Consider the following 22,326-nt stretch of genomic DNA (forward strand, 5'->3'; position numbering starts at 1 on the left):
ATGAGGAGACCTGTTCTGAGCATAGACTGCTGTGTTGCATGCTTCTGCCCATAGGAATTTTGGCATATCCTGATCATACATCATGGCCCTAGGTGCTTCTACAATAGTCCTATTCTTCCTTTCTGCTACTCCATTCTACTCCGGATTGTACAGAGTTGTCCACTCTCTTTTGATGCCCTCCTTAGCGGAAAAATCAATGAAGTCCTTATCGACATACTCTCCTCCATTATTTGAGCGCAAAACTTTTATTTTATTCCCAGTCAGATTGTCCACTAGAGCCTTGAACTCTTTGAATCGACATGAAACCTCGTCCTTGGTTTTTAGAAAATAAATCCAAGTTTTCCTTGAGTGGTCATCAATGAAGGTAAGGAAATACTTTGCACCACTAAGAGCTTTGGTGGACATAGGTCCTCAGATATCTGAGTGTATCAATCCTAGTACACTCTTGGCCCTGTGTTTACTCCTAGGAAATGCTGCCTTGGCATACTTTCCTAGAGCACATCCTCTACATACATCATCTCGTTCCGTACTAAGATTCAGAACTCCTATCATAGTGCTCCTGAGAATTCTCAGAGACTCCATGGTGCAAATGTCCCATTCTTCTGCGCCATAGTTCGTTCAAGTCCTTGTCTCCATGACTGCCTATTCGTGCCATTGGTGATTCTAGTTGTAATCTGTACAACCTGTTACTTTTGATCCCGATTTGCACTTTCTTTTTCTAGCTTAGGTGTTTGACATATACCTTCTCCTTGATGAAGTAGACGTCATAGCCCTTGCCTTGAAGTTGCAACATGGAAAGTAAGTTCATCCCCAATCTTGGTACATGCAACACATTTGTAGTGCATAACCATTCTCCCGATTCTGTTTGAAAAACTATGGTACCCTACTGGAGTACACTTTGTCTTGTTCCCCATGATGATCTGAAAGTTCATCCTCTCTTCTCGATACTCTGAGAAACATTCCTTGATTCCTGTCATATTCCAAGAGGCTCCATTGTCTATATACCATACTTCTGATGATGCAGAACTAGTCATACAAGCCACTTCTTCTTCCATCTTGGAAGCCAACATAGAGAAATCGAAATCTCTTGTGCAATTTTCTGAAAATTTGCGCGAGTCCGCTGACGTGGATGCCTTTGCATCATGGTCTCGACCCATAACTGATTTTCCCTTCTTGTCTTTGATTACTCGCTTTGATACCATGTGAAAATTCTATCACTGCAACATTTGATTTACTTTGCCTACTTATTTTCAATAAATTATTTATGAAATTCCTTCAATAAACATTAAAATAAATTCTACTACAGATATCACACCATAATACAGAAACAAACACATGCACAAGAATCAACACATCGACACAGATATTTTGGACAACAGTCCCCAGAAAAATCCAATGTGGGAAAACCGGTGCAGCAAGGGAGGATTTTATTATTCAACAATTCTTCAATACAACTGGGTGCCAAATTGGCTTACCCAACAGAAAGAAAAATTCTCCAACACTTCTCCCAGTCCTAGCCTCAGCCTGGCTGACCTCTGCGTAGCTCCCAGACACGCTGCGTCAGCCCCTGCTTGTCTACGTCAACCCTGGGCCTCTCTATGTCACCCACGCAGGCCCTCTAGTGACTGCACAGTCTCTTGTTGCCTCAACGTCTGCTTGGAAGGCCTCGCGTTTGCCTCTCCTGCCTCTGTGTTGGTCTTTTATTGCTGATCCTGACTCTCTACTCTGTACTTGCTGCCTCTTGCTGCTCTCCATACCACTAGTTCAAATTTCTCAACTAACCCCCGCTCCAGAAATCGAACTAACTGGTCTCCCTCAGTGTGTTCTCCAACTAACCCTCAAGCCTCTTCTTATACTTTTCTTGTTGGTCCATCAACGATCGAGATTAAGTCCCTAATCAACGGCTAAGATTAGATCTGGCTTGATCCATGACCTTTGGACCATTCTAACTCAGTTTTATATTAATTCACATTAATATTTCATTTTCCGTAAGTTTAGACTTAGGGACTCCATTAAAAATATTAATTATCTTAATATCTTCCAAACTGGTTAGATTCTGCCCAAACCATTTCTGGGTCTTGGAGATCTCATGTGCTTTAGTCTCTTCACCAATTTTTGTGGCTAGAGCACATCCGATGCTATCCCAAATCAACATGCATTAACCCATCTAGATGTTATTCAAAAATAAAATATGAACATTAAATCAAAATTACCTTTTGTGATGGCCTTTCATCATGACATCTACTTGTTCAAAACATCAATACCCTGCATATTCATAAACACATCTCCAAGACTTTATATGTCAAGGGTCTCCTTTCTTTATAGACCTTATCAGGGTCTTCATACCTTTCCCATGGAGATGTCATATCAAATTAATTGGGTGTTGATTCTTTGTTACCATAGTTGCAACTTTCATGTTCTCTTCTTTCTTTCTTCACATATTGCTCCTTAGGGACATCCATCCATAGTTCCTTCGTTTTTTTCAAGCACATCATATTCCATATGAGGACATATTATGTTGATTTCATCTTGTCAATATGTGAACCATGCTTTCATGCTTTTCTTCGATCATACTCATGATGTAAAGCATTCAGCGATGCTATTTGCAACTATATGATGACATGACTCAATCTTATCAAATACATGCATACATACCTCATTTCTTCATTTTGGTCATCTAGACTTCCTTCGGCAACTTCCTTGATTGGAAGTACATCAACCATCTTGACCTGCTACACTCCTTTGTCATCATACCATCATCCCTTTAAATCCCATACAAGATGGAATTATCAGTGGGACACTTGCTTATTCCAAGAGAGGTGAACCTTGTAATGAAGATTCCAACAGAGGATCTTGATTATCCTCATCCAGCAAATGCTCCTTCGTAATGATAATACATGATGAACTCTTTCTATCCTCTATCATGCTAGATAAATTTTCTTTTCCCATAAGTACTACTTATGCTCTCAATGAGGTTACCAAAGGCCACTTCCTTTCTATGATGACCGCTACAACCATGTAGACTTCTATTTCAGCTATCCTTTCAAGATTTTCTAATAATGGCACGAGCTCTTGCTTTATCGATATGCTTCTAATATGATGCCATCTTCTACTAGCGTGCATCTCTTCATAATGCTTCTCATCTTGATTGCAATGGTGAAGGTATTTTTACCTTCCATTTCTTCTAGCTATGCATTGGAGGAACCCTAATAGTGAAGATCTATCCCTTTGGATTTCTTCTTATCAGGTTCTTCCACTTCTTCGGTGATATCAACTTCATTTCTTTCTTTCCTCTTGTTGTCCTTTTGGAATTTCGGACAATCTCTCTTGTGATGCCCATATTCCTGACAGCCATAACGTTGGATCTTTGACATATCCTTCAAACCTTCCTTTTCTCTTAGTCATGGCAACAAATGCTTGAACTTGTTCACCTGGTCCCACATCACCTTTTTCTTTTAACCTGGTTTCTTCACTCTTATATAGATGCTTGATTCATTGAGCACCATCGTGGTCATTTCTCTGTCAGCCATTATTTCACCCAACTCTTGTAGTTGGTCTCAGACTTCTGACACCCTCATAAGATATAAGGCTATTCCTTCTTCCTTTGATACATTCATTTTATACAACTTGGTTCCTAAAGATATGACTTCTCTAGCGTTGCTTACATAGAATAATTCCACTAACTTCTTGTAGATTTCTTTTGATGTCTCTAACTTTGCTACATACGTAATGAGGGGATCCTTGATGGATTCTATAAGAATCCTTTGAGCCCTTATTTCATGTATTCAACTAGAGCTTGAGCTTCTTCCTTTGGAGGTTTAGTGGCCAAACCCTTAACTGCTTAACGACTTCATTTTCTATGAGGATCAAATCTATCCTCTTCTTTCTTGCAAGAAAGTTTGATGACCTAACCAATTTGTTGCCTTCCTTGCAAAATGAAGTCATTTTGACAAATTCAAATATAGATACAAAGACACTTGTTAAGTGAAGATACTCCTAGATGATGAAATCTTCAACTTAATGCCTTCTTGATTTTGATGATGATGTAGATAATAGAATATGTCTTCTTGGTGAAGATGTCTTCCTTCAAAAGTGATCCTTGGCTTAAAGGGAGATCACATTGATTCCTTGATGATGATGAAAATGCTTTTTCCTGCTTCTCTTCCTTCAAGTCAATGCCATTCAAACTTGTTTTACAACCTCAAATTTCGGCCCTTCTTTAGAATTTCGGCTAGTAGTAGCAGGTTTGCAATTTTGTCATTTTCTGCAGTAACCCTAGTTCACACATGTGGCTAGAAGATGGACAAATTTTTATCCTTTCTCCTTCGCTTGAGATGGAATCTTTTTCTTGTAAATTCGGCTTGCAAGGGAGACTTCCTTTGACCCAAAAACTTTGACTCTCTTGGAGTGGCTACAATTCGTTATCTTCTGCTACAAGATGATGTCCTAACCTTCACACATGTGGAGGAATATAGCCCAAAACAGATCTAAAGTGCTTTTCTCTTCCTTCTTCTTTCTTTGCTAGGTATTAGGCTTCTTTTTCTCTCTTGATCGAACTTCTTGATGCTTGATGCTCTTGATGTTTCCAAGGTGATCTCTTTATGCTTCGACCTTTGAGTATTCTTCTTTGGACTGCCCTTGCCTGATGTAGTCACCTTAGCTCTGACACCATGTTGAGAAATCTAGGGGCAACTAGAGTAGAAGATTTTTCCTACTTTGATAACTGCTTGTGATATAATTTTACTTTACTTGATTAGCTTCTTCTTTCTCTTGATTATTATTAATGTTCTTTATCATCAAGCAACTACCAAACAATAGAATTAATGAGACAGTAGGACACAAGGTGTAGGCGATCATCCAGGGCCAAAACCTCTCCAACTAAGAGGAAAACTCACAAGAATTCTTCTCTTCTTATAGAACTTCAATTCACGAATTCCAAGACCTATGACCCTTGACCAAGACCCTCCAAGACCAAGTCAAACCATGTTTCCAACAACTTTTGCAATTTGAACTTACCCAACAAATTCTTCTGGAACTTCGACTTGCCCAACAAATTCTTCTGGAACTTTGACCTGCTCAGCAAATTCTTCTACAACTTTGACCTACCTAGCAAATTCTTCTGCAACTTTGACTTGCCCAACAAATTCTTCAAATTTTTTTGTTAAACAAATTCTTCTACCCAACAAATCTAGAAACCCTAACATGAGAGAGAGAGAGAGACCCAAAAACTTCGATCTAGTTCTTCTCTTTCTTTTTCATCCTTTTCCAGCTTCTATCTTGAGAAGATCGAACTTGCTTGAGTGAGTGTCCAAATGAGGTTGAGTTCCTTCTTATTTATAGGCTTGTGAGGGGTACAAATTGCTATCTTTAGGCTGACTTGTCACTTCATGTAGGCTGGCTTGTTCTTTGCACCATGATGAGGTCTTGGAGGGTCTTTTGACTCTATTTTGACTCAAATAATTTTTTTTTACAATATGTAACATGCCAAAATGGGTCTTTAATACATGACAATGACTCAATTAACCTAGAAGCGCTCAATAGGTGCTTAACCTATAAATAAATTTCCCTTGAGCATGAAACCCATGCTTCAAAAACAATATTAAATTTATTTTTCTCTTTTCATAAATACATAAAATCATGATTACATATGTCATTATAAAGAGCGAACCTAGTTACATATTTCAACACCTCTAACCGTTAAAATAAGATTAAAAAAGCTTAACTTCCTAATCAATGATTTTGCTTGAGCAAAGTGTAGATTTTTAATAGGGTCATGAACAGGGAGCTCAGCAGTCAATACTACCAACATCAAGGTACATAGAGGGCTTGGTGATCTTGATTAAATATTAGTTCCATCCCCTCATACATCATAGAATCCAATAGAACTGTTGCAATCCTGGCAATACTAAAATCCTTAAAACTGCTAAGTTTGCTGGATTTTGAGTGGGATCCAAAATTCTTTTTTGTCCATGTAAAATCCGATAAGGTAAAAACTACTCTCAAACATCCCGAGTCAATTAATGGTAATGTTAAAAAATTAAGTACTTTTACTTTAAGAATTTAATATTACCATTAACTACTAGGGTATGTATCTCATGCGATGAATTTGGGAAATGAAAACAATAGATTTCCCCATGTTTGCCTAATGGAAATAGTCGAAGTATCCTCACAGCTCAATCCCCTAACTTCAAAAAAATTAGGGTTAAAAGAAAATAATTGGTAGTAAGTTGAAATTAACAAAGTTAAGGTGATAATTTCAAAATTATCACGATAATTACCTAAATTATCATGATAATTACCTAAATTATCACAATAAATTGAAATTATTGTGATAATTTTGAAAAGAGAAATTATTTTGATAATTACTATCAATATTATTGCCGAGGTTGGTTTTGACAATATTATTGTGATAAGTGCAACATTGAACAACGTGAAAGCCAAAGTTGCTAAGAAATGGAAAAATCACATGAATTAATGGTTTTTTCATCCTGTAATAGATTGAAGGTTGTTAAGTTGAATTTATCTATTATAATGCTAAGGATAATTGTGACTGTACATTTAGCAAAAGTCTTTGTAATGCAAAATTTGAGAGGTTTAAAGAGTAAAGCAAGATAATTAAGGGGTGGGATGGGGGTTTGTCAATGTAATATGCAATGATGATTCAGCAGTATTGACTACTCCTCGGGATGCTGTTGATAGGGATGTCATGGTGATGCCATTAATGATGCTGTCAAATTCTATTTCTATGAGACGAGTTCTTTTTAAAGAAGTTACCTGTGTCTGAGGGAAAGTGCCTATCGTGTAATTGTATAAAAAAAGTTATGTCTATTTGGTAAGGTGTATTGCTGACATGAGAACTGCCTTCAGAATTGTACGTAGACTGAGCAGCAGCATGAATGGTGCAGTTATATACTAAAGTTAATTTTGTGTTTTGAAATGTTGAGACAAATATTTGCCATTATACTGTTTTTATATATATATATATCATCATTTATGTGAAATCTACTAGGTAATTCTCTTTGTACATTCTCACAGTCAACATTTTATGTAACTTCTGATTTGTGTGATGCCTGTTACATTGATTTTCATCTTGAATAAATTGCTTAGGCCAGGCGAATATTCTCTTCTTTGAAACCACTGATATATTTTGGTGGTTAACCATAATTAATTAGTCTCATAGTTATGGTTTTTATATCATAATTGGTGTTTCAATGAAAACAAATATGATGTCCTTATTGTTTGAGGGCACAAGGAGAATAAATTTTCAAGAGTAAAGGAACTAGTATGTTGTAGTCAGGTTATGTATAATTTTCTAACTGTAGAGTTTGCTTGGACCAGTTTTCCTTTTTGTTTTAATAATACTGTAATCTCACTATTATTCTGTAAGTAAAGTAGTTTCTTTTTTTTTGGTAATATTCCAGTCTTATGTACTTGCGGAGATTCCATCTATGAAAGAGCGCATCACTCTAGCTCGACAGCTTTGGGGTCTCACCCGAGACATTCTGGTAAGAGTACCATTCTTAGATGCTTGATAGGGGGTTTATTTATGCATGCGTATTTTATTTGTACGAGTCCATGTGCATTCCAAGCTGCGTAATATTTTATCTTGCAGTGTATTTGGTACACACTCCTTAGTTTATCACAATGAAATCACATTTGTTTCCCCTTGGCTGTTATTCCTCCTCATTTAGCAAGACCTAAAAATATTTATATCATAGTATATATAGGATAGGACTCAGGAGTCAATACGAAGCAATTGTCCATGGTTCCATGGAACACTTTAACAGAACAGAAGGGCATATGCAGAGCAAATTGGCAAGTGGCTTGACTAGTAAGCAAGAACTGAAGGTTGTGATACATGTTGGTTGTTCTAGTTCTAATGAGTCTATTTTCTTGACACAGTTTGCAGAATAACATTATTGGAAATTTTCTGGGGCTGCGCAGTGCCTAGCCAGGCAGTACAAATTGCTGGGCAAGGGTTCATTTTTCAGTTGTTGGGTGGCAAAAAATCCAAATTGTCCGGAATAGTGATTCCAAGAGGCAGAGGGAGCAGTAACAACTCAGATTTTCATTGAGCAGATTCCTTGTTTGGGCAGAGGGTTTTGCAGCAATTTGCAGTAGCAGAATCAACTCCGGGTGGAAGAGAAATAGTACACATGGAGGCAAAATTTTTCTCCGTGAATCTCGAGTTTCAGAGATCTAATTTTTTCCAGTTGCAGATTGGCAATAGCTGAGAGCAGATCTTCTCACTCTAGAGGCAGTGTGAATAGCAGATCCAGCAACTGAGTAAACGGAAAGAGGGAGATTTTTGACCAGATTTTGAGATGGTCACAACTGGGCTTAGAGATCAAGATAGGTTGGAGGGAGCCTCCAACTATGTCATCTGGAAGGCTAGGATGTCCTTCCTTCTAGATGAATTTTCCCTAAAAGCCTATGCAGAGAATGTGGTAGCAATACCCCAGGATGTTGATTAGCTCAAGGAGTACAAGAAGGAGATGGCAAAGGTGAAGTAGATGATCTTGGATGGAGTCCGAGATCATATAGTCTCACATGTGGTAGACAAAGGTACGACCAAGGAAATGTGGGATGCTCTCTCCAAGCTATATCAGAGTACTTCCGAGCAAAGGAAGATGTTCCTACAGGAGAAGTTGAGGAGCATAAGGATGTAAAAGGGCAAAAGCATAGATGCCTTCATCACCAGGAATCAGGAAGTGCGAGATCAACTTGCAGTCATTAGGGAGGCACCCCAACTCACAAAGCTTGTATGGTTGGCTCTGAATAGTGTCTCAAAGGAATGACATGTGTTTGTCCAAAGTATCTTGGGTACAGACACATTGCTTAAATGGGACAGGATGTGGTCCGACCTACAATAGGAGGAGTTGAAGCGGGCTCTAGTAAAGAGTACCATCAGTGGCAGTCGCAGCAAGGGACTAAAGGGTGAAGAGAAGAATGTGGCCCTATCATCAAAGGGTCCTAGTATGGGACAAGGGAAAAAGAAGAAGAAGAAGGACCTGTCAAGGTCAAGTGTTTCAGATGTGGTGAGTTCGGCCACTACATTACATAGTGTCCTCTCAGGAAGAAGGACAAGTAGGAGAAGCAGGACCAGGCGATAATGTCCATAGAGATAGACAAGTTGTCCTCCAGGCTGAAGGAAGATTTTCCCATGTTTGTAGCTATATCTCCAGGAGTGAGGTGGGGCGATATGAAGTTATAGTCCCAAAGTTGCGCGAATTTGGGCAAGTTCCATTGAGGTGTCTTCTTCATGGATCATTACCTTTCTATAGGGGCCCACAATATTCAGTAGTAGGATGGATCAATGTCAGTTGATGCAGTCAGATTCCGAAGTGCCAATTGAAGACCTAAGTCACCGGATTCGTCCTAAACTGCCTACGAATCCTAAATCCAGCGAATCCGACACGATTCGGTCCGGATTCGTGTCCAAATCATATGACACGTCGTGTCCGTTTCCGACACGTCGAATCCGAGGTCGTGTCACGATTTTCAAAAGCGTGTCGCAATTTTGGGACACGTGTCCTGTTTCCAGGACTCGCTAAGCTCAGTGCGGGAAAGAAAAGGGCGTGTTTGCTCATTAATATTTTCATTTGGCAAGTGATTTGTGTTGTTGGCAAGTGATTTGTGCTGTTGCAGCAAGGAGTAGAGCATTTTGGCAGCTTCATGATCAAGTCTAGGCCCTAGTATTGATACGCTATTAATGGTAATTTTAAATTCTTAAAGTAAAAGTGACATTCTCCTTAATCTTCATTTTCATCCTTTTACTTAAATTTTTAACATTACTATGAAATGACTCAAGATGTTTGAGAGTGGTTCCAGCCTCATTGGATTTCATATGGAGAAAGTAGAATTTTAGAATTTTCCATTGAATTTTGTCATGTATTAGGGTATGGAACTCGTATTTAATCAAGAGCACCAAACCAAGAGCTTTTGAATATGTTGCTCCCGCTCCCCGCTTTCGCTCTCGCTCCCAAGTAACACTGTTCCTGATGATACGGGTCTGGACACCACTGTTGAGTTGGCATTGGCCACATGGATCTCAATGATCCAGTGCTAGAGCCTGTTAGATTTGATGACTTAGAGGGGTCAACCTCCATACCAGCAGATGCAGAGGCGACTATGGATACAGGGGAGGAGGAGGATGCAGAGGAGAGCAGTGGGGACCATGATGATGGGGACAGTGATGATGATTCTGATGTTGATTGATGCCTTGAGGCTTGTATACCTGTAGTTGTTTTATATTTTCTATTTCTATTTGCCATTGGCATTGCACCAACACTACCTATGTAACACATTTTGATTTGATGACTTAATGAGAAAACTACAATTGTCAGTGTGTTTATCTTACTATCTTGTAGTTGTAAGTTGTCTTTCAGTTATGAATTATGAATCATGATTTAAATTTTTAATAGATTTATCATTGATGTGACCAGTGCCACTGACATTTATTTGAATTTTGTATGTACTATGCATGCTAATAGCTATAGATGAAGATCTATGTTTGAAATCAATAAATTTGTATCATTGATTAAAATTTGTGTAAGAAATATGATAATATCTAATTTTTAATATATATATATATATTTTAAATATATATATATATATGTATATATATTTATATATATATTTTAAATATATATATATATATATTTATATATATATATATATATATATATATATATATATTTTAAATATATATATATATATATTTAATAAAATAATATATAATGTGTCCTAACGTGTCTTGTTCCAGGGGGTCAGCGTGTCTGAATCCGACACCACGAATCTCGAATCCTACGTGTCCCAAATCCCCGTGTCAGGTGACTTAGTTGAAGACTAGTAGCTGTTAGGTGTTGAGGAGCACAGTGCAGTGTTGATCGTAGAGCCAGAGGCTCAGTAGTAGAGACAACAACAACACATATTCCTCAGTGGACAGTGCAAAGGCTAGTAGTAGTCAGATACTCAGGTAGCAGATGTAGCACAGTGACAGTTGATTTAGTATTTTGGATGCTTCTCAGTTGCTTTTATTGCAGTTGCAACAACAACAAATGAGAGGGAGTTGTAGTGCAAATGCAGAGTTGGCAGCAGTGTAACAGTGTCATCAACAACACATATGCGACATCAGAGTTCTGCAGTGGTTGGTGAGTAGTGACAGGTAGTCATAGTGGCCAGACACCAATAGCGTGACATAGGGTGATACAAAGACAGGGTGTTGCAGTAGTGGTGCAACACTAGAACACCTCCCTCAGTACATTATGTAACAACCAAAGCTTAGTCAGAAACATGCAAAATGGGTAGAATATCTTCAAAGTTTTAATTTTGTATTAAAACATATAAATGGCCAATCAAACAAAGTAGCAGATGCCTTAAGCAGAAAAAGTATCCTAGTTCAGGAAAGTCAAATTCAAGTGTTGGGTTTTGATTTTCTTAAAGAATTATATGAGAAAGATTTAGATTTTAAAGAAGCATTTGAAGCTTGTAAAAATCCTGTTTTGTTAGATAGAAGTAAGTGGCTGGATTTTTTCTTGCAAGAAGGATTGTTGTTTAAAAGAAATCAACTATGCATACCAAATTGCTCTATGAGGGAAAATTTAATCAAGGAGAAACATAGTGGTGGACTTGGAGGACATTTTGGTGTAGACAAGACTTATGAACAATTGAATCGGTTTTATTTCTGGCTGAAGATGAGATCTGAAGTGGAGAAGTATGTAAAAAATTGTAAAGTCTGTTAGTGTGCAAAGGGAAGAAGCCAAAACAAAGGTTTGTATGTTCCATTACCTATTCCAGATAGACCTTGGGATATGGTAAGTATGGACTTTGTTTTGGGTTTACCAAAAACTCAGAGGAAATGATTCTATTTATGTTGTGGTTGACGGATTTTCTAAAATGGCACATTTTATTCCATGTTATAAAACTAGTGATGCTACTCACGTTGCTAATATGTTTTTTAAGTCGATTGTAAGGTTGCATGGGTTACCTAAGAGCATTGTTTTAGACAGAGACACCAGATTTGTTGATCATTTTTGGAGGACCTTGTGGAAGAAACTTGGTACTAAACTGAGTTTCAGTTTAGTTTATCATCCTCAAACTGATGGACAGAGTGAAGTTGTAAACAAAAGCTTGGGTAATCTTCTGAGGAGTCTTGCAGGTGAAAATCCAAAATAGTAGGATCAAATTTTGGCATATGCTGAATATGCTTATAATGATTCTCCTAACAGGAGTACAGGGCAGTGTCCATTCCATATACTTTATGGAATGCACCCAAGAGGAGTGTCTGAATTAAGAGACTTGGGAAAAACTGAAATGAGAAGTGCTAAAGGAGAAGATCTTGCTTTAGAGATTCAAACAATACATGAACAGGTAAAACAACAGTTATAGGATAGCAACATAAAGTATAAGAGCAAAGCAGATTTGAAGAAGAGAGAAGTTAATTTTGAGGTTGGAGATTTGGTTTTGGCACACCTATGGAAGGAAAGATTTCCAAAAAGGGAGTATAACAAGTTAAAATTTAAGAAAATTGGACCATGCAGAGCCTTGGGAAATTTTTCTGCAAATGCATATGAAATTGAATTACCCCCTGACATTGGAATATCTCCAATTTTCAATGTTGCTAATTTGTACAGGTATGAAAATAGAAACGCAGATGATACAACAGAAGATAAAGAAGAACAGGAGGTTGACTGGGTAAAATAATTACCTGCAGCAAAGGCATTGTAGCCAGAAAAGATTTTAGATAAGAGATTGTTTAAAAAGACAAGAGGACAGGAGTATTTTCAGTGTTTGATCAAGTGGAAGGATCAACCACTTGCTGATGCTACCTGGATGACAGATGCCATGCTATAGAAGTTGGGAAGTTCTGTAGAAGAGCTCATGGATAGGAGCCCATGAAGAATTTTGTCCTCAGGAGTCTGATGCAGGAGCATGAGGCTTGAAGACAAAAGACTTCGAATTTTATTCCAAAAATACAAAAAAAGTTTACAAGCAAAGGAGTGGGATCCTTTATCTGTCACTCAACAAAGCTGTCTAGATAGGATTTGAGCTAGAATTCAAGGATTTGAATTATCTTGTAATTAATTCAAGTATTTAGGCTTAGTTGAGATTCTTGAGGAGAATATCATGTGGATTAGATATTATCTAGGATTAGGCAGATTCGATCCATTGATTTAAGATCTGATTGTTGTATGTATAGGTATTTATGTAAGTTTTGAATTAGTAGAATGGGATTTTTGGTTAAGGAGGATTGGAATGTAAAATTTGGAATCTCTCTGTATCTCCGTGAATATGTCCATGAATGGTCAATTCTCGGAGGTTTTAATTTCCTTCGAAATATTTTTGAGTTTTGTTGATTTCCAGTTTGAGCCCTTTAGAATTAGATTTTGTATAATCTTGTGTTGTCGCATCTAAATCTTCACTCGCTGTGCATTGAAATAACTTGGATGTGTTTAGAATTCACAGAGTTTAGTTAGCGATATCCTGAATTTGACAGATGAGAAATAAACTTGGCGGAAGTGGTAAGTCTGGCGGAACGAGGAAACCTGACAAATTCGCGAGAAACCCAGAAGAAGATCATTATCGTTCGATCAGACAGATCGAACAGATCTTATGGTCCTCGGGTGCCAACAAGCGTAGACGTTAATTCCAAAATCGGACATGATAATTTATAAAACTGAGTTAATAGCCTAGTTAATCGTGACCGTTTGCTTGAAGGGGTTAGATCTGACGATGATTGCGTCGGAAGATGCACATGATTTAATTTAAATTTCGGATGCGATAAGGTTGTGAACTGAGGTTTTATTTCCTTTTGGTTCCGTGGTAAATTTGAGGATTTCCATATACCAGGTAAATTAAATATGTCTGCTATTTTAGTAGAATAGCTAAATTTGGAAGTTGATGATTGATACTCCAAAGAAAACCCGAGAAGAAGTTCCACCCAAACTTGAAGAAGTAGTTTCTAGTTTTGAACGATTATCCTTAACATTTGCAACCAACCCACCATTGTACGTTATCTTTTGGAGTAGACAACCTGTATAAATAGAGGTCTGTCTCTCCAATTAAGCCGACTTGACTGCCTTTAAGGCCGACTTACAGTTTGCACTATAATTCAATTTTTACCCATCGTTTTGCTGCTTGGAGACCATGTTGATGCCAGGGGAGGATTTGGCCATGCTTGGAGGTGTTCCCTTGACCTTGTATGATGTCATACATGATGTAGCATGCCCTCAAAGGGTCTTATCACAATTACATTTTGACTTTGACTCTCTAGAAGCACTTCAAAATGTGCTTGACCTATTTTCAATGAGCAAGAAACTCATTGACAAATAATACAAAAAATAACTTCTCTTTTCTTGAATAAATACAAATATCAAAATTACATTTATGAAGATCTAGCCTAGTTACATTTCCTTCAACAGGAGGAGCTCGAGTTGCCTTTATATAGTAGTCTGTCTAGGGTGAATAGACGTGTCTCTTGGCTAAGGCCGACTTGACTTGGAGGCAAGCCGACTTGTCACTTTTTGGGGCCAAAAATTCAATTTTACATCTTTTAAAAATCATAGTGCGAATTTGACTCAAGATAAATTTTCTTTGACTTGTGCCTTTACAAATATGTTTTACAATGATAAATATAATTACATCAAGTGACCAAAAGTACATTATGAAGACCAACCATAGTTACAAATTCAACACTCCCTCTTAACTAGGGAGGTATTCATAATCATTGTCGTAGATGTTCTCAAATTGAATAAATTTCTCTAAAGAAAAGGTCATACATTATCACCAGGATCATCATCTATTATCAACATCTCTAAAACATGAGTTCTCCAAAACCCAAAAATCATTTCTGGAAATTCCACCTAGAGATAACTCAATTAAATTAATTGACCATCATTTATTTTTTTTTGACTTAGGAAAACTTGTTGATTAATACTAATTAATTGAGAAAGGTGAGAATTCTCTAGAAACTCACACAGATCGACTTGGATATGATCTCAACCATCGATTAAGTTTTAATCGTGGTCATTGAAGTCTCAACTAAAGATTATAAGAAGAGGTCGAGAGAGGAGGTTGTATTATTTTCTACAGTAGGTTGCGCAAAGCCTCAAAGAGACAATTTGATTTAGCTGAGCTACAGGTTGATTCATTTGCGGCTGAGCAGATCGTTTCTAGAGCAGTAGCAAGAAAAATGACTTGAGTAGTAGCAGTTTCAGTCTAAGTGAGTTACAAGTTGTGTAGGGGTGACGCAAAAACCTACGCAGGGGGCTTGGATGACTAACTTAGAGTTGTCAGATTGAGCTGAGATTGCTTGTGGAGGAGGGTAAAATCCCTTAAATATTTTTTCCAATATTTCTGCTACTGCATAATAATAAAACTAAAACTCTCAATTGCTGCAATGGTTTTCCCGCATTCGAATTTTGTAGGGACAATTGTCCAAAAATAACGATGTCATTTTTATTTTGTGTGTGCTAGCATTTGTTATTTGCTATTTTTGCTTCTGCAATATTTTTTTATGGTGAAGAAATTGCAGTGTGAATTATTCGTTGTTTGCTGTAGCAAATAAACTACATAATTAATTTACAGTTAGAAGAATAATTTCTAGTTGCCGCATTTCAAAGAATTTTCGCAAGACCCTCAATTAGGAAGCAATCACTCACCTTTTCTTGGTGAGCACTCTGGGCCAAGACCTCACTCAACCCCTTCCTGGTTGGTGATTGGGTCTAGATCTTGAACTAGACCACACTCCACCCTACTTGGTGTGTGATTGGGGTCCAAGATCTCACTCCACCCTTTCAATGTGTGATCAGTGTCTAGGACCTCACTCCACCATTTCTAGTGTGTGGTCAGCATTCTCCTCCAATAGACACTCACTCAACACTGCCTGTTGAGCCCTCTAGGTCTCTTGAACCCGTTCTCTGGGAAAATGTCTAGTTGTGCTGCAGATAGATCAACACTACCTCTCAACGAGAGGGGTGACCTCCACAAGCCCCAACGTGTCTCTGAAGTGCACGAACTTGTCCCTCGACAGTGGCTTGGTCAGAACATCGGCTATCTGCTCAGCGGTGGAGATGTACTCGAGCCTAATTTCTCTCCTCTACACCATGTCACAGATATAGTGCTACTTGATCTGAATATGCTTCGCCCTGTCATGGAACACGAGATTCTCTGAAAGCTTCACACAACTTTGATTATCATAAGCTGGCTCTTGGTAAGAGAGCGCTTGGAATGCCCTTTGAAGTGGTATCAAATCCAAGTTGCAACACTGCGACCTTGTGGGAAATTGGAAATAACCAAAGTGTTCATAATGCACAGAGAGGAAGCGAGGAGTAGCTAAAGAAGCATGAGGAGGGGAGTTGGAGCTACCCCACATAGGGGACCCGTAGCGGGAGCTGGGACCAATCCGGAGATGTGGGTCCAATTAAGGGAAGACACTACAAATGTGAATGCTATGCTGTTAGAGACCATCCAACAGTTGTGAGCTAAGATGACAAATTTAAGGGCTGATACTGAGAGATTAAGGCTGGAACAAGAATGGATCCTGAAATGTCTCTTGGATAGACAAAATTAGAGGAATCTAGATCCTAGTACAGATAATGGAAGTAGGGAAGAGGCATGACAATAATAAAGAGAACATGTAGAATGCGAAGGAGCTCGAATGGATAATGAGGAAGGGTGTGGTAACACCTTTGGTGACAGGGGGGCTAAGAGGCCGAAGATAGAATTGCAGGGGGAATTTTAAAAAATAAAGCCCCCATAATTTGATGGAGAAGCAGAGGAGGCTACAAAAGCTTGGCTGATTAATATGAACAAGTATTTTCAGATTTACGAGTATGATGATAATTTAAAGGCCAGGCTAGCAATTTGTTAGTTGCAGGGTAAATCCACATTGTGGTGGGAGGAGATCAAAACAATGCGTAGCATTAATGAGCAAGAAGTGACTTCGGATAGCTTCCAGAAATATTTTAAGGATAAATATCTAATGGAAAGATTCTACGATGAAAAGGCGAAAGAGTTTGACGATTTAAAGTTGGGGCAACAGTCCATGGATGAGTTTGTAACGAAGTTTACCTCTTTGTTATGTTACGTCCCTTATATACGAGACGAGAAAGCGAAGGTGCAATGTTTTATAAGCAACCTGTCATTGTACATGAAGGAGAGGCTAGAGTTTGATAATCCCAAGACAATGGATGAGACCATAAGGAATGCTCGTACTTGCTATCAACAGATGCCGAAAAGAGGAGAAAAAAACAAAGGCTGGATGGGTAAAAAGGGACAAAAAAGTTTTCTGAATCATAATAAAACCACCAAGTTTCCTCGTAATAATTCTGTACCCAGGAAGCAAGTGGGAGGATCCTTAGGGAAAAGCCAGCATAAAACTAGATCGCCTGATGAATTCAAATAGACATAAGTACCAACTAAATTAGAATCGGGACAATCACGGAAGCCACCCCCGCAATGCTGGGGTTGTGGGGAACCCCACTATTACAAGAATTGTTCCCACCGTGCTAGAACAAAACCAACTGCGAGTGTTCAAGAAGCCTCTACAATGGGAGATGTGGCTAGAAATATACCAAGAATTAATGCAACCCTGGAAGACCATCAAGCAGAGTACCAACCTGCAATGGTAGAATTTGAAGGTAAGATAGCTAATCATCCTATCTCTATTTTAATTGATCCAGGGGCAAGTCTTAGTTATGTCAATCTGAAAATAGTTGAGTTATGTCAATTGCCAAGTATTAAGTTTAAAAACTCTTGGTTAGTGCAACTAGCCACTGGGGCCAAACGGAAGGTAACCGCCAAGGTGGAAGGTTGTCCTGTAGAGATGGGAGGACAAAAAATTAAAGTAGATTTAAATGTGTTACCTCTAGGATCTTATGACGTGCTGATTGGGATGGATTGGTTGGAGGGGCATTGGACCCTGATAAATTGTAAAGATAAAATAGTTAATTTCCACACAAGAGGGAATAGACAAGAAATTCAGGGTATTAAAAGAAATATTAAGTTGCGATCTATTACTGCTAATCAATTGAAGAAATGTGCCAAGAAAGGTTGTCAAATTTTTGTAGTACAAGTGGGTTATACCAATAACAAGGATAAGATGACCTCTATGGAAAGCATACCTATAGTTCAAGAATTTGTAGATGTATTCCCAGAGGAGATTTTGGGGTTACCACCAAGAAGGAGCATTGATTTTACCATAGAACTTGTTCCTGGAGCAACCCTAGTGTCAAAAGCCCCATACCATATGAGCATCCTTGAGTTAACCGAACTTAAGATGCAATTACAAGAGCTACTCGATAAGGGATACATTCACCTGTGTATCACCCTAGGGAGCACCAGTGTTGTTCGTGAAGAAAAAAGATGGCACCTTGCGATTATGTATCGATTATTGACAGTTGAATAAACTAACTGTAAAAAATAAGTACCCTTTGCAAAGAATCAATGATTTGTTTGACCAAGTTAAGGGTGCCTCAGTCTTCTCTAAGATTGACCTGCGATCTGGGTATCATCAAATCAGAATTAAGGATGAGGACGTTTGTAAAACAACATTTAGAACATGTTACAATTACTATGAGTTTATTGTGTTGCCTTTTGGGCTTACAAACGCTCCTGCAATCTTCATGAGTTTGATGAATGGAATTTTTCACCCCTATTTAGACAAGTTTGTTTTGATTTTTATCGATGATATTCTGATCTATTCGAAGAATGCAGAGGAGAATAAGGAACATTTGCGAATAGTTCTACAAACCTTAAGAGAAAACCAACTCTATGCCAAATTTAGTAAATGTGACTTTTTCAAGGAACAAATACAATATTTGGGACATGTAATATCTTCTGAAGGTATTGTTGTTGATCTAGAAAAAATCAGAACTATCCTGGATTGGCCTGTTCCTAGAAATGTTGCGGACATTCAGTCTTTCATGGGATTAGCCGGGTATTATTGTCATTTCATTGAGGGGTTTTCTAGAATTTCTTACCCCATAACATCTCTACAAAAGAAAGGGAGAATTTTCAAGTGGACAACTAAATGCCAACGCAATTTCAAACAATTGAAACACTTATTAACATCAACGCCAGTGTTAAAAGTTACTGATCCAGAGAAGGAATTTGTAGTATGCATGGATGCATGTCAAGGAGTGGGAGGAGTTTTAATGCAGGAGGGCAAGGTAATTGCTTACGAATCACGTAAGTTGAAGGATCATGAGCAGCGCGTGAAAATTCCTATCCTCAAGGAACCCCTACTGCAGTGAAACTGAATATAATTCTCCTTCTTGATTTTAATATACTTTATCAAGCTATTTTCTGAATACTGAAGTAAATTACTTTTGCAACCTATACTACTTTAAATTTGATTACATGAAATAAAAAACTAAGGAGGAAAAAGATACATAGGACATAGTTATTTTTGGACAAAATAGTCCCCTGAAAAACCCAATGCGGGAAAACCAGTGCAGCAGCTCTGAGGGTTTTCTATTATTAAGTAGTAATTCTGAATACAATGCTGGATACCCTCCCGACATTCCAGTGACAAAGAAAATATAATGGCGGAAAACTGAGTGAGTTTACCTCACTTCACTCGACAGATTCCGACAACAAAATTGGCTAACCCTGATTATCTCTGCGCTGGCCCTGCATCAACCTTACAGGCTCTGCATCAACTCTGTGCTGTCTCTTCTGCCTCCCGGAGCTTCTGTGTCAACCTCTCCTGGCTATTCCAACAACTCCCCGACAGTTTCAGATTTGTGCATGGAGGGCAGTCTCACTTCTGCGCTGGTCCTTCTGGCTCCGCATCAAGATTGTGTGGGCCTAGATTGGCCCAACGTCAATCCTTCTAGCTGTTGCAGTGCCTCCATTAATGGCTCTCTGTCTCTCTGTCCAGTATTCTTGAACTATCCATGCCCCTCTATTGCAGAATGATCACTTGGTTCGAATTCTCCGCTTCCTAGCCCCAAAAATCGAACTCTAGATTAATTTGTGCTCTCCATGTGTGTTTCTAAAGGAACCCCAAGCCTCCTTATACTTTTCTCGTTGAGACTTCAATGACCGAGATTAAGTCTCTAATCAACGGCTAAGATTAAAACTTGATTTGATCCGCTTTCTAGAACATCCCCACCCATATTTTGATTAATACCCATTAATACTTTAATTTTCCTAAGTTTAGACTTAGGAACCCCATTAAAAATATTAATTATTTTAATAAAATACAATCCAAGTGGAATTTCACCAAATGATTTCTGAGTTCTTTAGAACTCAAGTGCCTTAGCCTCTTCACCAATTTTCATGGCTAGAGCACATCCGCTGCTACCAAAAACTAACACTTCCTCTTAGCCAGGAATGTGTTCTAGCAACAATGTCCAACTACATGCTGCTCTGTCTCTGAAGCATCTCCTTTCTGCAATGTTGCTGCCACCAACACTATGCTACTACTGCTACTGTACTACTACCCATGACACTGCCATTGCCACTACTGCATCTGTACTACAACTTCCCCTGCATCTGCTGCTGACACTGCCACTGCTAGCTCTACACTGCGTCATTTTTCGATTCCTGCTGCTTAGCAACAGAAAAGCATCCAAAATTTCTGAACTAACTGTGTTCATCATAATACCATGAGAATGTTGGAATCTGACTGCTACTAGTCTCTGACCCTTTGAATCTTTTGCGCCACAGCTGACTTCTGCACTATGCCATCTACACTGTGCCAACCTTTCTCCGCGCTGATCAATCTCTGGTCTCAAGCTACTGCGTTTGATTCTCCAATCAATTCACTGCATCATTTGACACTAAGTCCATCTCTCTACAACTAAATCTTGGGCTCCTATAACAAGGAATTGATCCTAGAGGTGGATTCCTCAAGGATTCTGCCCACATGTAGTCTTCCCGACTACAGTTCAATATCTCCCCATTTCCCTCCTGGAGATGGGTGGCATTCATGGGAAACTGATCTTCGTCATTTTTAGCTGGAGCAACCTTAGGATCATGTTTCTCATCCTTATTCTTTTGCTTCAAAGGACACTAGGATGCAAAGTGGCCCATCTCGCCACATCTGAAACATTTCACCTTCGAAATGTCCTTCCGCTTCTGCTTCTACTATCCGTTTGATGCTAGAGCTGCGTTCTCATCCTCTTCCTTGGTCTTTGTGCCACTCCCACTGTTGCCATTAGGTTGATGTAAACCAAATCCCTCCTTAATTCGTCTTGTTGAAGGGCTGTCCACATCTCCTCCCATGAAGGTAGTCTTTCCCTACCCAGTATACTTTGGACGAAGACTTGCCATTCGTTCGAACCCCATTCAGGTTCGTCCTTACCATTGCGGTAGACTGAGGAGTAGACCCCACTGCAGCAAGATGGTCTTTGGTGTCCTGAAGACTTTGAAGATAGGAGTTAACTCCTCCCTTCTGCATCAATGTTCGCTGTAACTTTTGTTCTAGGTACATCTTTCGTTGTTTGGAAGAGCCTTCATATAGTTAAGACAAAGCTTCCCACATTTCTCGGGTTGTATCTTTGCCTTGGACGTGTGAGACCACATGATCTCGAACTCCATCGAGTATGAACCTCTTCGCCTTCCCCTACTTGGCCTTGTACTTCTTTCTCTGATAATTGTCTGCAGGAACAACCACAACACTCTTGACGTAAGCTTCGAGATCATACTCCTCCAGAACAACTAAGATTCTGGTCTTCCATATGACATAGTTGGAAGCTCCTTCCAACTTGTCTTGATCTCTGCCCATGTGATGCCATCTCACCCAAACTATGAATCGACTCCTCTAGTCACTGCTCAACACTGGTCTTTTGTCCGACAAGTGAAAAATTTGAACTTTTGGCGAGAAAAGTCCTTGGAGGAGAAAATTCCCCTTCTATGTGTCTTCGCTCTTCTGAAGGATTTCCGCCCTAGCAGAAACTGTGTCGTCCAAGCACTGCGCTGAGGCTCTGCGTCACTCCCTCTGCCTCTGCAAGCTCACGAACTGAAAATCATACTTCTTTGTCGACTCTCTTAGAGAGAGATTTCCTCAAAATCTTTGCTTTACCAGCAAGGACTATGCAATCCCTTCAAGGGGATTCGAATTGCTGCCAAATGCAGCTATTGGCCTCTCTGCTCAGCGCTAGATCTGCTCTTCCTATTTCAAAATCAATGCTCTAATACCATGTGAAAATTCCTATCCTCAAGGAACCCCTACTGCAACAAAACTGAATCTACTTCTCCTACTTGATTTTAATATACATTATCAAGTTATTTTCTGAATATTGAAGTAAATTACTTTTGCAACCTACACTGCTTTAAATTTGATTACATGAAACAGAAAATTGACAAAGAACAAGA

The 22,326-nt window shown here is 38.8% G+C and overlaps 1 protein-coding gene across 2 annotated transcripts in view; it reads left to right on the forward strand.

The window, feature by feature from the left end:
• LOC149260326 (rsm22-cox11 tandem fusion protein 2, mitochondrial-like) overlaps positions 1-22,326 on the forward strand; it is a 500,616-nt gene that overhangs the window by 276,309 nt on the left and 201,981 nt on the right. For both annotated transcript variants that reach the window (XM_089420308.1, XM_089420298.1), the window contains exon 7: positions 7,422-7,505. In XM_089420308.1, the coding sequence (XP_089276434.1) occupies positions 7,422-7,505 (84 nt within the window). The remainder of the gene's footprint in view (positions 1-7,421; positions 7,506-22,326) is intronic.

Source organism: Pinus tabuliformis, chromosome 6, assembly GCF_031772625.1.
Source record: "Pinus tabuliformis cultivar Carrire ecotype Pingquan chromosome 6, CPIR1, whole genome shotgun sequence".
Lineage (NCBI taxonomy): Eukaryota > Viridiplantae > Streptophyta > Pinopsida > Pinales > Pinaceae > Pinus > Pinus tabuliformis.